Genomic DNA, 18,232 nt, shown 5'->3' with positions numbered 1-18,232 from the left:
ACTTTCCATTAAAAAATAATAGTCCCCCTGCCCTGTGGTCCAGCACACTACTCGCTAGGATCAGGAATGGCAAGTAATTTATATAAACATAAAAAATACAGATGCCAATTCTTAAGATTAATTAGTCATACCTTTTAATCTATTTTTGTGACCAGTTTCATTATGGAACATCCCTATAATTTCATAGATGGCATCATGCAGATATAGAGATATACTTTTTTTCTGCTTATTTCTTGACAACACTGTCTTTTATATTTAAAAGATTCATGATTTATCAGAAACACTAATGCGAATCTAAGTAGTATATCTACTGCATGTTTTCTCCACTGCCAGGTCTCAGTTTTCACATTCATATAGGTATAGGTGGTATATAGCTTTGGCTGTCATACTCAGGAAGCGCCACCATTAACTATGTTAAGAATTACATTGTAGACCCAGAATAAAAATTCATATCAATCCATAAAACTATGCAGAACAATAATAATACATCGCATACATAGTATAAAGCGATAACAACCTGCACAAAGCAATCCTGTATCTAAAAAAAGATTTACCAGATGTTCGTACAAAACACAAATGTTATGGGCCAGTTAAAAGGTTCAGAAGACTGACTGGCCCGGAGCATGTAATGCATGGAGGTGCAGCAGTGACGGTGTGCGCCTCTACTGTCTAAGATCTCTATATGTGAGTGCTATGTAGATGCAGAATGACAGGTTATGATGTTGTATGAAACAATACAGAGGACTCTAGGACAGTCTAGAGGCAGACCAGGTCATTCTGCTGAACTGGCAACAAAAAGTCTTAGCCAGGCTAAAATAAGATATAATTAATCACTATATATTATTGTGTAACTACACACACACACACACACACACATATATATATATATTTATACAGTATATATATATATATATATATATATATATAAACACACATTTATACTTATAGATAGATAGATAGATAGATAGATAGATAGATAGATAGATAGATAGATAGATAGATAGATTCACAAATCTCCATAGTTATTAAGTAACTGAGATTCGTACTTGGTTCAGCCATACACATAACTGTTCTGCTGATCAAGAAAAATGGAAATTAGACTATCCCAAGGTGGTTATAAATACCCTACCTTTATGAAAAATAATTCCAATAGCTCCAATCAGTCATGAAGCCTGTGCGTACAGCAACTAGCTAGAGGCACCACAATATTGATACAAATAATTTGCATTTATTTCTACCAACATCAAAGTAAGGCAAGCAGGGTTCTACTGAATCAGCATGTCTTACTGTGTTTCTGTATTTTAATTTTAAAATCCGTCACTGCAGAATATGCGACTGCATAGCAAGCAACAATAATAAGCACATTATAACGTAATTGCCATTGTTATATTTGATAGACCTGGTCCAGTGTGTGATGAGTTTGGACAGGGGTTAACTGCAAGTATCTGGAAATATCAGTAAAAGCACCCCTACAATATTCACACTTTCCTGAAAATTAACTCCAAAAACACCAGCATAAAAAAACTTCACAACTATGCTTACTGAGTTTCTTTTATATTGGTCAATGCTCTGATGTCATGGATCCAACAATGATAAAAACAGAAGGACAGGGTTCCAACATGAAAAGCAAATTAAAGGGTTGGTAACACGTTTTACCATCATTTTCTGAGTGGGTGTCATTTTGGGTGTGTACACTACAAATACCTTTAGTTTAGAAACCGATTTTGATGGCAGATAGGAACCTTATTCTATCTAGTCCCGGTTTACTTATTGCAATTCACAAATATGCGTTTACATTAATTTGGAAATAGCAAAACCTTCTGGAGGTTCATTATAACATATTTCTACTAATGTAGCGAAAATGTATTCACATAGTTTAAAATGTCCCAATTTCCTTTGGACCCACCTACAGTTTTTTTTTATTATTGGATGGTAACAGCTGGCTGGAAAATTGCAGAATGTTGTCAAAAGTATGCCTTTGTTCTTGTTAGGATCAGCCAGCTACACACCTTTTTTTCCTCTCAAACACACCCAGTGCCTGAAAGAATGTGAAGGTCCTCCAAAAAGGAGTTTTCTTTAAAGGTATGTGTAGACACCTATGGTACATTCTTTTATGAAAGACCATCCATGTGAAATATGATCTGTATCTCAAGTGTCCACATGCTTCCAAGTAACAATGGCAAATACCAGTGTCCCAGATGCTTGTAGCACACATTCAGTCTCACATTTTACTAAGTCTATTTGAATACACAGCCCATCTCAATAAATTGCATTTCTAAACAGTAACACTCTATTAATCCTCTTGGTGCTAATGGGGTAGCTCTGGCATTCCAAATGGTTATTCTGTTCATGGAATCACAGGTGTCATTTGTTAGATTGTGTGTTCCGGATATATTGTAAGAACAAAGAGATCTCTTCGCTGTTTGAAGTGACTGACTGCCCTGATATCAAGACCAGCACCATGTAAAGGGATACAAATCACACTCCAGCTGTTACAAAGAGATTCCATCACTTGAGATATCAAACAAGCATCCTTCATATGAAATCTCAGTTGCCAAGAGATTGCTTTGAGTGAAGTGCTCGTCAAATAAGAATTTCTAAGAACATGGAGAGATAAGGTACTACCAGGCCACAATACTTTTTTTCTGTTGTGTTATGCAAGAGTAAGTATATTTGCAGGTCATCTCCCCTGTCTCTGTGCCATGTCTCCCCAATATTACAGATAAATGTTGTAAGTTCCAAATAAGCACACCTATCCTGTCCACCCATAACTGTTGGTGCATGGTCACAACTATGCCAATGTTTTACTGAAACACCATTGAATATGTAGACCTGGGCCAGTGATTAAACAAGCAAGATCAGTATTTTTTCCTAAAAACCCTAGCTGTATTTCCTCTATTAGAAAGTACATAAGAAGCACAGAGCTCTCTCCTAGCTGGCTCCTGCTAATGGATTTGACTGCTATGATGACTTTCCACTGTCCCTCACTCACATTCCTTTGTCATGATCTTCCTAGGAAAAGGTGCCTCCAACAAATGCAATATGTTGTAGAACAAACCATATAATTCTGTCCAAAAATCAGGCGCTCACTCTCAAAGTGGATACTAAATGTAAGGTTGTAATGAAATGTTAGATAGTATCTTCTTTGTGTGCCAAAATAATTTACAAATGTATTTTTCTTTAATTCCATAAAATATTAATATATTATAATGAGAAACCAAGATATTACAGTTACCATGTGCTCTTTTGTCACAAAGGAAACAAACCCAGTTATTCAGTAATAACTGCGATCCCCCTGATCTTGGTTAGGAGAGCATCAGTATAATGTAAGCCTGTAAGAGTCTATATCAGGGGAAAAACTAGGCACTAGACAGTGCATCTTGAAAGAAACTGGGGAAAAAATGATTTCATTCATATTTACTTTTTGCATTATGATTTACAGTTCCTCTAAAATGCACATACATCTTTTAATGCGTTAACCAATTTAGTACTGACTAAAACCCTTACTGTGTTTTGCAAGATCTGGCAAAAAAAACTCACACCAAAACAATTCTGTGTCTATCCATATAGATATTATATGGATCCATATAGATCCATAATGGATCCATATAATATGACCCCTCTTAACCTTTATTATTAGTGTTTCTAAATCAGTTACACATTTTCAGTTTTAATCTGTAAAAAAGTAAATTTTCTGATAAAATAAAGTATTCTGTTACAAAGAGGTCTCAAAGAAGTGTCATTTTTACCCACCTTCCTGTTTTAGATCCATAGGTTATCTGGAACACTCACATACTTTGGCTTGAATACTCATCTGAGACTACCAGCTATTAGATTCACATTTCTTAATTTCAAACTGCTACCACCACTACATGTTATCTCTAGCTATAAGGGTGTAGGAATCAAGGAAGATTAGGGAATCAACATCTCAAGTGTTTTTCCAGAAATGATATGGAACATCTAAAGTATATTTTACTTTAAGCTGGAAGTTGTGGGTGTTCCATCATTCCTGCCTCTCTATATTTCTTGATATGAACATTCATAGAGTGGGCTTTTTCATTTGAAATCTCTGGCTAGGTTCCCAGTGGCTTGGCCTGGGCTCCTAGACTAGCGCTATTACTTTAGATCTACTTTTGGGTGCACTGAGCTCTGTAACTTGGTCATCATATGAGGTCACTGACACACTCACCTGAAATCTCCGACTGGGGCACTCCACTCAAACCAAAGCCCTTGGAACTGTACACCTGCTTAACCTCTGAGCAGCTTTTGGCTTTGCTGCCTGTGTCTCCCGCTGCCCAGTGAAGCAGCAACACAACTCCAAAGGTCCACCACCAGTTCCAGCACAGCTTCTCCATGTTGTCAGTGGACTTTGTGATAATAGAACCCAGTCGATGAAGGTTTCAAAGTCAGGAACAGAAAAACAGGTTAAATAAAGCACCATGCACAGTGCAAGAGGCAATGCCTAGAAGCCCTTCAAAGCTTGTCCTGTGTCCTCCTTATGGTGGAGAGCAGTGGTACCAGCTAGAGTAAGAATGCAACCGTGCATTCATGGGGCGGTAGGGGCACACAAAAGCCCCAAGCTAAAGTCACAGAATACAGGCAGCAAAAAGGCATGGAAATAAACTGCAATGAGAACAAAACGCAAACCTAGAAGCCGCAAAATGCCACAATGCTGATGTGGTTCAGCCTGGAAATGTTCTTCACTGCTATCACACTGGGGTAATGCCACTGCCTTGCACTGGAGTGAAACAGAAGCCACAGCACTGCACTAGACAGATGCTGGAGTCAAACTGGATGCAGTGAGGTCGTTCAGAGACTCCACGGTGAGCAGAGAATTCAATCTTCACACGAGAGGCTCCTGCTGGCTGTTAGAGATGAGGTGCCATTTATTCAGGGTCTGCCACGCAACATACAGCAGCTTTTAATACTGATGATGATGGCTCTGATGACCTTTTGGTTACGGTATAAATTGTAGAATCCCCAATGCTGTTATTTCCTGGATGTCACAGCTCTTTCTTGTCCACGATCCGTACTGTACCATCCTCCCCCATCCTGCTGTAAGTGTATGCTCCTTGCTGCAAAAAGCTCTTGGCTATACTGTATTATTGAATAGCCTTTGCTTGCATTTCTTTAAAGGCAGGGATCTCAGTATTGCTACTTGATGTTAAAAGCCTGGGGTCTCAATCTGATGCATGGAGCTGTTTCCTCGGAGTCCCGCAGCTTGTGCAAGGAGATGCTGATCACATGCAGAGAGCCGCTGCTGCTCCCCTTGTACAGAGTGCTTCCTCCCCAGCTCCTTCTTACACTGAGGACTCTAACAAGGGCTGCACAGATCGCACAGAGGAGGCTCAGCCAACCACATGCTACTGAGACAGCATCTACCCCGTCCCTGATTGGGTGCCTGGCTCGGTAGGAGGTGGGGTCTAGAGGGGTGTGTATGGATGCATGGAAATATGCATATGTATATATATCACCCTGTCTATACATTTATTCAAATGAGTCTTTTTACTAAATTATTAATTATGCATGTGCTTTGTGTATTAATAGTGCAGGGTGGCAAACAATAGATTCATGCAACAGATGTTTATTTGTGTTACTTACCAACAAAAACAGTGATGTGGCTTGCACAAAATGTAACCTTTATTATAAATATTTTAATTAAAAGGCAAATATACCCCTTGATATCAAACTAGAAGAATACTATATATACTAAAATAGTAGTAATTATAATAATAAATGAATTGAATATATGTATATAACCTGCGGTGCGCAGAAAAGAAGTGTTGTGCGCAAAAATACATTTCAATTTATTTTGCGTCTAAAGATCTGCAGCAAGAATACTAAAATTACAGCAGAGATGATTTAGCCAGACAAGAGTTTTTGGAAAATACCGTAATATGATTGTCTTACACACACCTCCTAAGGGGAATACAGGAAAAGGACTCTCATAAATGATATATTGTATACAAAATGTTATGTATAAAAACAAAGCTAAAAAAAAATAACGCTTTAGATGCCAGAGGGCAACACAACACATTACATTTTCACTTAATAAATAGCCCATAACCATGGAAAAGGAAACTTGCTCATTAGACCTTCTGCCCTTTCATGAAAAAGGAGACTGATCCATACGCTTTAAATTGAAACATAAAAACGTAGAAAGTGACAGTAGGTAAGAACCATTCGGCCCATTCAGTCTGCCCAACCTCAGGATACTTTCCGTAGTCCCTGGCCTTATCTTATATCTAGCTTAGCGGTATACCTTTCTCATGCTTGCTTAAGTCTTCACTGTATTAACATCTACCACTTCTGCTAGAAGACTATTCCGTGCATCCACTACCCTTTCAGTAAAGTAATATTTCCTGATATTACTTTTAAACCTTTTCCCCTCTAGCTTAAGACCTTAAGTCCTCTTGTGGTAGTATTTCATCTATGGAAATTGAATAAGTAATATATATATATATATATATATATATATATATAATATAAAAATGTGAACACTTGCATGTGTTTAATAAACATATCAAACTGTAAAATTAAGGGTTTGGGTAGGTGATAGACCCTTCTTGCTTGATAGCAGTGCTGTTGGCCGGTATTTTAAACTTTTCAGAGTTGTAATAATAGGGGTTGCAGACAGAGGTCCCTGAGAGCCCCACACAAACCCCTTTCCTTCATGGCCCATTGTGTAGAAGCACATGTGGCACCTTCCATGTTACGATACAAGGCTGGGTATTTGATCTACCTGATCTTGTACACTGGCCACCACAAAATACAGGTAGCTACCCATAAAGAAACCCATCGGACTCAAACTCGAATTATCGCTACTTCTATTAACAGAACAGGATAAATGTGGTGACATTAATAAATAGCAGTTCTTTTGAGATCCTGACTGTTAATACGTACAAACAGAAAGTTGCAGATAAAAATAGTTGACATTATGACCTTTACACCCTGACCCTTCCTGTGTGGCTCATTGACATTGGGACCAGGACATGACCCTTCTTTATTTGCAATGCCAGTTCATATTTGATGTACAGAATGTATGTTATGGTACAAGCTATACTTAAGTCACAGTTCCTTAAAAATAGGATTTGTCCTGTGTACGTAACTATGTACTAAAACAGCTGCGAAGAAAAAATGACAACAATTAGAAGAGGACACTTTCGCTGATGCCTGAGATTAACAGCTGAGGGCTTGTAAATTACTTATTTATTCATGGCCAGGGCTAACACAACACATAGTGAAAAAGTAGTCAGGGCATCTGGGTGGACAATAAATTAGAACATGGCCTTCTGTCAACCAGTAACTAACATTAGAAATCGCTTGTTATTTCACACCTTTTCTGTACAAAGTGAGATTTACCATTTCTATTTTGAAATTATAATCTCTTTGTTCCGTGTGAAATTTGAATTTGCAATGTTTTCAAGGGAAGGTTTAGGAGTCTATTTAATAAAGAATGATCTGGAGCAAGAAAAACCGCCACGATCAAGATGATCAACTCATACTATTCACTAAAATGTTTCAAGGACCAACTTGGCCCTTCTCAAGTGAACATTCTACCTCATACCCTTTCCAAAGCATTATGGTTTTACAACCGTTTTACATCCAGCAGATGTTGCACCTGTGAGTCTAGTCTAGGGTTGCCACATATTCAAGTTTCAGTTCTAACATAAAGAGCTCCCATCCTGGGCCAGTGTCCATGTAAATCCAATGTATTCGGTTGGGGGTCTGGGCAGTGTTTGAGTCGTCTGTCTTTATTTTTCTTCTATCCTTTCATCTCTCCATCAATTTTCTTTATTCTCTCTCCTCTTTCACCTTTCTATCCTTCACTTTATTTTCTCTTTCTTCTCTTTAACCTTGAGTCTCTCCTTTCCTTCTGAACCTTTTTTTTCTTTTTCTCCTCTCTTTTCTGTCTACTAAAACAAACATTTTAGCTGTCACCAGTAAAAACATGCTCATGGCCACGCGCAGCCTCCCAAAGTGTGTCAAGGAAATGGCTCTGCAGACCTGGAAGCCCTAGTCCAGCACACTTGAAATCATAGGTGACGAACAATTGAAGCTGCAGAATCCACAAGCTGCTCAGTGAATGGCGAAACTCCACGTGATCACCAGAAATTCAACAGTGGGGCTTTCTCTTAACATAGAAATGAATGAATACACCTTTACAACACAGAATGTCTAAATAAATCTTTAATAACATGAGTTGGAGATACAAGGTTAAGTCCCTGTACCATCAATTAACCAGCAAAATGCACCATTTACTTTACATATACGATTTACTGTATAATTTTTGCTGAATTAACAAACGGCATTCAAGGCACTTGTTATCTCCGTTTATTTAGGATACTTACATGATGTATACAATCCTACACATTTCTGTTGTGTGTTAACAATGTGAAGGAAGGATTTATGAGCAGACCAGGAGAGCATCAATACCACTTTATGCAACTCCAGTGAGATTTCACTCAAAGGTCAGTTCTATCAAGGCCAGTCTTTTTTTTTTTGACCTTCTAGGATAATTTCAGTCAATAAATGAACACTTCAGCTACTAAGTTTTTCTCCCAAGGTCGTCATTGGAACATTTCACTCATTATTTTGGTTTGCTGTATTTCCAAAAACCTATATTTATAGTGTTATTTTAAGTATTAAGCCTTTCTTGACCACTTTATGTAGTTATATATTCCATTTGTATTATTCTAGACTGTATCATTCTTTCAACAAATGTATCAGCCTAGTGCAGTAATAAGAAAGTAGAATGCTTACAACAGGTGGGTAACAATTGTTTATTTACTAGCAGCTAAGCATTTGGTTATAGTTTGTGTCTTTTAGTGGCCACTATTTACGCAGTTAAATATGGTAAATGCTAATTCTGAATGCATTGTGGCAAAACTGCAATAAACGAGGGCTCTGTTTTGGAAGGTTTTTGTCCCCTGTTCCTGGTGCCTTTACCATATTTAGCTGCGGAACAGGGAAAGATGTGCACTTTTCTATAACACAACCTATTATTCATACACTATATGGGCAAAAGTATTGGGACACCTGGTCATTACACTAACAGGGACTTTCATGACATTGTATTTTAAATACATAGACAATAATATGTAGACACTCCCTTTGCAGCTATAAAAGCTTTCACTCTTCTGAGTGTTTATGTGGGAGTTTTGCCCATTCATCCAGTAGAGCATTTGTAAGATCAGGCACAGATGTTGGATGAGAAGGCCTGGCTCACAATATCTGTTCCAGTTCATCCCAAAGGGTGTTTGATGGGGATGAGGTCAGCACTCTGTGTGGGCCAGTCTTCCACCTCAAACTGTTCCCACAAATTTGGAAGCATGGCATTGTCCAGAATGTCTTGGTATGCTAAAGGAGGACATATGAAGACATTTTGGACAATGCTATGCTTCTAACTTCGTGGGAACTGTTTGGAGAGGGCCCTTTTCTATTTAAGGCATTACTTCAGACCTTGCTCAGCGCACTGGGTCACTGGTTTGCTGAGTTTGGTGTGAAAGCACTTGACTGGCCCGCACAGAGCCCTAACCTCAACCCCACCGAACACCTTTCACATGAACTAGAACAAAGTGCCTGACCTCACAAATGTTCTACTGGATGAATGGGCTAAAATTCCCACAACCTTCCAGAAAGCCATCCCAGAAGAAGCCATCCCAGAAGAGGGAGAACTCCAAGCAGCTTACCCTGGGAAGCTCCCAGGTATTATAATAGTCCAAAATACTGTTTGATACAAACAGTGATAGTGGAAGCAGGCTTGTCAGTGTGGCGAGCAGATGTGTAAATAAAGGCACACTTTTAGTGCTAAAGGCTGTCAGTCTTTTTTATATATTTTATATTTTTCCTTTCACTTACATATTATGGTATTATTGTTACATATAATATATTATATATTACATTTGTATCTACATCTCATCCCATTGAACAGAATGATTCAAAATAGCAACAAAACACAGTAGATAAAGGCAATAGATTGCTTCAGACATGAAAGATTAAGCCCAAAACCCAAATCGGTTACTCAAAGATATGTTAAATGATCCGGGGAAGTATTTACGTGCTGAACAAAATGTACACAAATGATTAAGAATAGAAATTAAATACTGCTACATCTGGCATATATCATAATTGTAATGTGCATACTAAGAATCAGCATATAAAATGGATTTACGTGTCAGATATATTTATTACCGTGAACAATGATTAATGTTCATAATTCAAGTTATGTTGCCTGAAGCAGGAAGCGACCCATACAATGACCCAATACAGGAATCAAATGAAGTTTCACGGATTCAGGCTCAAAGCTGCTGTTGTTAGTGTCAGCAGATCTAGCAGTGGCCGCCTACCCCTTGACAAACGCTCTGTCATTTTGCTCACCAGACATTATGCGTGACAAAAACACACATTATCATGAAAGCTACTAAATGTCAAACTTAAAAGGTTATACATCTAATGATGTTATTCACCCCTGAAGCCCCCCAAACTCTGTAGATGGGATAGTTTGATGCATACATACCTCTCAACATTTCCTAATGCCAAAGAGTGACCCCCTGGCCTCCTGCCGTGCAGACACACGCCTTTTCCAGTCCCCCACCCCATACCTGTGAGGTATTTGCCTTAAGCTCATTCCTAAACTGCCTCTCCACAGCTACCATAGAGCGCTAGGGTATGACATCATATCCCGGCGCTCTGTGTCATAAAGGCATGGAGCACCTTATAATGCGTATTTTTGCAGCTGCACCAACCCTATGTCAGAATACATTTTTTCCCCATCATTCAATTTTATTTTTTAATGCCTATTTCTCATTTAGCAGCTCAAAATGCCAATAAAAAAGTACTGGTATATATTTTTGGAGAGAAGACAAGCCAGGGCATTTGGACACTTATCAGGGAACCAGTTAGTCACCAATCCCTGGCAAATGTAGCCAGAATGTTAATTTTCGCTTTTTTCACCAAACGTTCCATGTTTTTTAGGAATGTTTGCCCAGATTAAATATAGCTGCAGAGGAACCCACCAAAATGTATCCAGTTACATCTTCACATTACAGAAATATCCCACATGCATAGGATTTTTAAGCGTTTTGGGTCACAAAATAGAAGATACTCATAGCCTTTACAAACTTGCAATTCTAAAAGTTTATTTTGTGATGCCTATGTCTCATATGGGAATGTTTAGCAGCCTACCAGATTCTGAAATCTGCAGGGCACACTACATGCCACCCTCATTTCACTAGGCAACAGCACACAGACTAGGGCAAAGTAGGCACAAAGAAAATAAAGGATTAAATGATAACACACTATACAAACAGTTTACATAAGAAAAGCTACATTTTCACAAGAAGACCAGCCTTTTGCTTTTCTCGTGTACCCGTGTTCTCGTGTAATCCACAAAAGCAAGTGCACGAAAAAGTAAAATGCTGGCATCAACCCATTTAAAAAAAAATAAATTGATGTAGGGTATTTGATTTCAGGTGGGTTGGCTGACTTTGACATAATGTCTGATCCCCTGCATCACTGTGCCTGCCAACTAACTATAACTATTCATAATGGAAGTCTAGTGTGACCCGGAACTGCCGTACGCGTACACCGCTACTTTCTTCATGATGTTCTATGCTGTTGAGCGTGCATACCCCTACTTTCTTCATCATGTTCTATGCCGTCGGGCGTGAACACCGCTACTTTCTTCATGATGTTCAATGCTGTTGGGAGTGCACACCACTACTCTGCCATCATGATTTTCATTATGGTTTTTGGGCCACTTCATGACAGGAAGCTACTATAGCTGAGTACTTAGTAATTCACATTACACAGCTTCTTCGACCACATGAGAATGAAAGAGAAGCAACAAAGTAGACATTTTTTGGTGTGCACACTTGTGTGTGCACAGGGCTAGGGGCCTGAAGTATGTTAATCTAGCACTGCTCTTTACTGTACTATGGGACTTGGCCTGAACCAGGAATCTATTAATATGGCCCTTGCACTCTTACCTGCATCAAAACACACAAATGGGGCATTCTGTAATGCACCCTCTCTAACATATGTGAGGCACATCATGCCTCATAGAAGACACCAATTAAAGCAAGTTTAATCTATTCCTCTGTTTACCTAACTTTCTAGGCACATTCCCTACCGAACCACTCCCTTATAACACGGGTCAGCCAGGGCACTGAAGGACAACCAGTGGGCAAAGGGGACACTATTTATGGGCCCCTAAGGGTGACTTTTTGTCCTGTAGTAGCAACAACCTGTAGCATTTTATCCCTTCTCCATCAAACACCAGGATGATAGTGTCCACCAAGCCCTGAGTCCTCCTTCAGACTACCACCAGATGGTGAAGTGTGATTCATAACTCCACATGTCTCATGCTCCACAGTCCAATGGCAGTGACTGTTATATAAAGCATTAACTCGATTGATGTATTTGGCTGCTTGGGTGTGCAAATCCATTTACAAGTGTTGAAACTCCTTCAAAAGTTGTTGATGCTCATAGAAATTTCCATTTCACCATAACAACATTCACAGTTGGGGGCAGCTCTAGGAAGGCATTTTACAGACGGTTTTGTAGGAAAGGTGGAAATACCACGTTTTCTCAGATCTGCACGACAGGCCATTTGCATGGCAGTGCTACGTCCATTTGTCACAAGACAGAATATTTGTAGATTTTTTTCATTGGAGAGTCTGTTTAACCAGTATGGTGCTGTGTTACAGTTGGATAAATATAAGACTATCAAAGTGACTGCAGTAATTTCAGGCAGAAGTGGCTAAGGAGGTCACTTTACATATTGATTATTGTTCCTTCTCTGCAGCATTCTTTAGTGCAGCTTCATTAGATTCAGGGGGTTGGTACCTTCAAGACCATTATAGGAGAGTGTGTATATTGATCGATCACCACTGGCATCTATAATATAATTTTTGTTCAACTGGGGCAAAAATGATGTTCTTTGAAAATTAAATAATTGTATTTATTAAAGACATTGATCTCCTTGTTTACGTAATTAAGTATTTTGAAATATTGTGAAGAATTTCATATGTTCCTGTTTTTTTAGAGGGAACCAAAATGACGACAAAATAGTAACAAACTTTGTGTCACCTCTGGGTTTTGTCTATAAAGAATACTAGAAGACATACAATGTTAAATATACATAGAAAATGCTAAAAACCTAAAGAAGTTGTCTTCATAACAGCAACCCAATAATACATAGAACTGACACAAACAGATAGGCCAGCACACCAATAATGCTAATAAAGTTTATTTATCACAATAAATGCCAAAGTTGTCCCAAGGTTTTGTGCCATGTCTGATGGGACTTAAATTGAGGTTCAGTATCTTCAGAACTATATTGTTATCAGTAGACAAGCAAACATTAAATTATTAGGTAGTAATTGTGGAAGAGTTGTAAAGTGATCAGGTAGAAGTTGCCTTTTGGTCTTTTCAAAGAAAATTTTTCCTAATGTAGAAAAAAGATACAACATGAAGATAGGCTATCACAGCATATTTTGCAAGAACTGCCAAACAAATCTCCTCGGTGCAATAACAAGGTTTTGATGTGGTTAGCTCATTAACCTTTGTAAGAAGAAAACTTTGATACAAATTAATTTATAAATTGCCGAAAACAAGATTATGCTCCTTTTATAACTGTTTTCATGCCTGTAACACCTTTATAAAGCACTCCATTGTGAGGTTTGGTGGCCCTGCTGTATGGGACCTATTGAATTCCATCTTTTTTTAACCTAGTGTAAGAAATTGTTGTTAATTACTAAGAGAAAATCATAGCTTAATGGTTTGCACCTCTACTCCAATTATTTAAATAGGAAGGACAGTGTCTACTGAAACTGTGCCTTTTCATTTCTATATAATGTTTGTTTGTTTTTTTAATTGGCAATGTCACTTTTTGGGTTCCATTTTTGCACCACTTGTTTGGGCTAACCCCAATTTTCTTTAGGACGTGGGAAGTAAGTGTCAAGTGTGGAATGCCAGAACCATGGAGCAGAGACTGAATTGCAGAGAAGCAGAACTCTCAAGCTGGCAAACCAATGGACCAACAGGCAGAACAATGAAGGCAGGAACTGGGTCACAGGCAAGCCAGAATGGTGAAGATCAACAGGAAATAGCCAAAATAGGATCCAACTCAGTCAGCCACGAATAGCAACTGGACATGACAAGCTAAAACAACAGATTGAACTGTGGTCAAAAACAACCCGAGTCAGGAACCAAGACAGCAAACACGCACAAGCAAGAAACAACACAAAGGACAAGGATAAAGTGCAGGTCCAAGGTTTAAGTCTGCCAGGAAATGTTGTCAAAACAAGGTCACGTGGGCCCTTTAAAGCCGTTCACGTCATTTGTCATGTAATCATGCTAAGAAAGACAGGCCTGGATTAGGGCCTACTCGCATAGGAGAGGATGAGGAGCAGGACGCATTATCTGGACATGGAGGTAAGTGCTCACAGTAAGCAGGAACTGGGTGGGATAAACAGGCAAAATGTTTTCTAGTGCACTTTGAACAGATTATCCATTAGAGACACGAAGCACATGGCTTGGGACCCCTGGTACTTTAATAGATAATCTGACCACCAGTTCTGTGAAAGGAACAGTGGCTTGTATCTGACAGCCCTGGGGTGTCCTATTTAAGCACTGTATGGCATTCAAAAAGTAGCATTGTCCCACATTGTGGAAGCTCTTAAAGTACATGACTGAAAAAGTTGGTCCAACTCAAGGCTTATTTAATATACCACAGTATATGCAGTATATCAGAGCGGGTCTGGACTGGCCGTCGGACACAATGGGCCTGATGACAAATCCAACTCACCTCCATCAGGTCAGGTTTGCTGCTCCATATACGCAGCTGTGCTGCAAAAGGGTATGCTGGAGATACACAAGTATAAGGTGTGGTTCTTTGTATATAGTGGGTGGCTGCACTTCTATGATTTGTCAGCTACTGGCTTTAAATTACATTGGTTGATTTTCCACTGCTGGCCCTGTAGTCGTTTTAGCATGTATCGATCAGCCATAACATTATGACCACTGACAGGTGAAGTGAATAACACTGATCGTTTTGTTATCATGGCACCCATCAGTGGGTGGGATATATTAGGCAGCAAGTGAACATTTTGCCCTCAAAGTTGATGTGCCAGAAGCAGGAAAAATGGATAAAAGTAAGGATCTGAGTGACTTGAACAAGGGCAAAATTTTGACTAGACGAGCATCTCAAAAACTGCAGCTCTTTTTAAGTGTTCCCAGTCTGCAGTGGTCACTCCCTTTCAAAAGGGGTCCAAGGAAGGAAAAGCGGTGAACCAGCGACAGGGTCATAGGCGGCCAAGGCTTATTGATGCACGTGGGGGTGGCCCGTGTTGTCAAATCCAACAGACGAGCTACTGTAGCTCAAATTGTTGAAAAAGTTAATGCTGGTTCTGATAGAACCACACTGTGGATCGCAGTTTGCTGCATATGGGGCTGAATAGCAGCAGACCAGTCCCAGGCGCATGCAGACCCCTGTCCACTCCGAAAAGTGACTACAATGGGCACGTGAGTACTAGACCACAGAGAAAAGAAGGTGGCCTGCTCTGATGAATCACATTTTCTTTTACATCACATGGATGGCTGGGCGCGTTACTTCACTTACCTGGAGAAGACATGGCACCAGGATGTATCCATGGACGCCCTACCTCACAACTAACAGGATCTGCTGCTAACATCTTGGTGTCAGATACCATAGCACACCTTCAGAGGTCTAGTAGAGTCCATGTCTCGACTGGTCAGGGCTGTTTTGGCTGCAAAATGGGGACCTACACAGCATTAGGCAGGTGGTCATAATGTTATAGCTGATCAGTATCAGACCTTTCCAAAATTTAAAATAAGCTACGAGACACCTGTCATTCTAAATATAACTTTCAATTTCTGTTCCGCACAAAAAGCTCCTTTAAATGGCAAAGAAAATTATAAGAAAATTATATAAAATACTCTAATAACCTGCAATTTACAACAACTAAACTAAATGACACCCTTCTATGTAATGCAGCCTGAAAAAGAAGGATCTTACAAAACTCACCTGACAATAACCTATAATGCTTTTAAAATGAGTATAATCATATGAATGTTATAAAGAAAAAACATAGCTGTGTAGCAATCCTGCTTTAGATGTTAAATAATAAAGTGACAATACTTGTGCAAGAATCTAGATACAAGCAGAAATTGTTTTGTTTTTTTCTATGATTCCAGGGATTCAACACTGTTGTAGACGTGGAGGGCTGGCATAAGTGAGTTGGAGATCCTCCTTAACTATACTTAAATTATAGCAAGACATTTAGGAGAATGCTATGCTTCCAACTGCATGGGAAAGGTTTTGGGAAGACCCTTTTCTATTTCAGCATAACTGTGCCCCAGTGCACAAAGCAAGGTCCATAAAGACATGGTTGAATGAGTTTGGTGTTTGAAGAACTGTACTGGACCAGACACAGCCCTGACATCAGCCCTACTGACCCCCATTGGAATGAATTGGAATAGAGATTGCTAGCCAGGCCTTCACATCCAAAATCAGTACCTGACTTTACAAATGCTCTACTGGATGAATGGGCAAGAATTCCCGAAGAAACACCTCAAAATCATGTGGAAAGCCCTCCCAGAATAGTGGAAGCTGTTATAGCTGCAAAGAGGGGACAACTACATATCAATGTCTATGTATTTAGAATGCATAAAAGTTCCTGTTGGTGTAATGGTCGGATTTCCTAATACTTTTGTCCATATAGTGTAAGAGGCATTTCCTACTGAGTTTGGGGATTATAAAACTAATAAAATGCCCAAGTGTTTTGCTGAAAGAGCTCAAGAAAATGAATACATAATAACCCCTATGAGAATCGGTACAAAATATATGAATTTACTGATGGCTTTCCATTTGTGATAAAGAGAGGCTTAATTGTCCTCCCATTAAGAATCATTCAACTAATAGTTTCAGTTATTTTTTTAGCAGCCAAAAGACAATTGATTCTACCAAACAAAAGAAGGGACAGGTGGTAAAAATAGCTTATAAAAGCATTCAGCTCCTACTTTTCATTTTTGAACAGGACCTTAATATCATTATGAAACTAGGAAGTCTGCAATATTGTATCTATTGTAATATATTTAGTTCTTATATATATATATATATATTGTGACAGGGAACAGGGCATTGTGGTGGATAACATGTACATTTCCCACAAAATACTGCAGTGCAATGTATTCGATAACCCCAGGGAGAATGTTTTGTTACCAGCAAAGTAATGGTAATGTTGTAGTTATGTTTGGGTCCCTGGGGTGGAGCATTTGGAGAGAAGGGAGGGCCAGTGCTCCACTCCACAGTTTACTTGCAGCAGGTGATGCAGCCAGTCCAGGAGTTCTGGTTCAGAGATTTACTCACCTGTTACCAATGAGCAGCAGGGGGCTGCTACAAAAAGGAGCCCTGTAAGTTAGTCAGGTGAGAAACATACAAGCAGTGAGTGAGACTGCATTTTCTCCTAAACAAATCTGCTGAACGGTTCCTAAACGAAAAAGGTCTGTGCTAAATGTTTTTTGTTGGTAGCGGGTAAGCCGTCCAACGATAGTTAGTTTGTTTGTCAGTAAGTGCTCAGAGAGCAAGGCTTTTCTTTTTGTTTGTTTTATTTATGTTTGTTTACAGACCTTTTAATAAAAAGGACTACAATTCTAAAAATAATTCAGCCTTATGTGGTATTTCAAACCTTAAGACTGTGTGGTTACATGATCCCAGCTCACAATATATATATATATATATATATATATATATATATATCCCCATCAATCTGGTAACAGATACAGCAAAACTAAAAAATATCTGGAAGTTTCTATGCGTTTATAGTGAATCCATCAACTAAATTGCCATACACAGAGTAGATGGACTATCTCCACACAACACAGCAAAAAATAAAATTTAACTCATCATTATGAAATCATTAGGAATCATTGAAATTGTTTCATGTATGATGGTTTTGCAACAGACAAGGTTTCTTCTTTAATTGATAAGATAAAATGCTGTTCTCATTTGGATTAGTAATGGAAGTATTTAGGTATATATTATAGAAACTGAAAATGTATTAATTTCACTTTAGAGGTGTGTTCATTGCTTATGGTGGACATATACCGGGGTCTGTGGTGGACAGTTTAATGATGTTCTATGGACCTTCACAATTCTTGTACGGGCACTTCGCCTGTCTCTGGCCACATGTATGCAGTTGAGTCG

At 38.9% G+C, this 18,232-nt stretch overlaps 1 protein-coding gene across 1 annotated transcript in view; it reads right to left on the bottom strand.

Moving 5' to 3' along the window:
* Positions 1 to 4,355, bottom strand: part of LOC149288225 (glypican-1-like) — a 30,956-nt gene extending 26,601 nt beyond the window's left edge. The window contains exon 1 of the mRNA XM_089491977.1: positions 4,190 to 4,355. Coding sequence (XP_089348103.1) covers positions 4,190 to 4,355 — 166 coding nt within the window. The remainder of the gene's footprint in view (positions 1 to 4,189) is intronic.
* Positions 4,356 to 18,232: the final 13,877 nt, after the last annotated feature.

This window comes from Sceloporus occidentalis, unplaced genomic scaffold (assembly GCF_023333645.1).
Source record: "Sceloporus occidentalis isolate IW3139 unplaced genomic scaffold, rSceOcc1.0.p SCAF_53, whole genome shotgun sequence".
NCBI lineage: Eukaryota > Metazoa > Chordata > Lepidosauria > Squamata > Phrynosomatidae > Sceloporus > Sceloporus occidentalis.
Note: the sequence above shows the minus strand (reverse complement) of the source record. Positions and strands in the feature narration are given on the sequence as shown.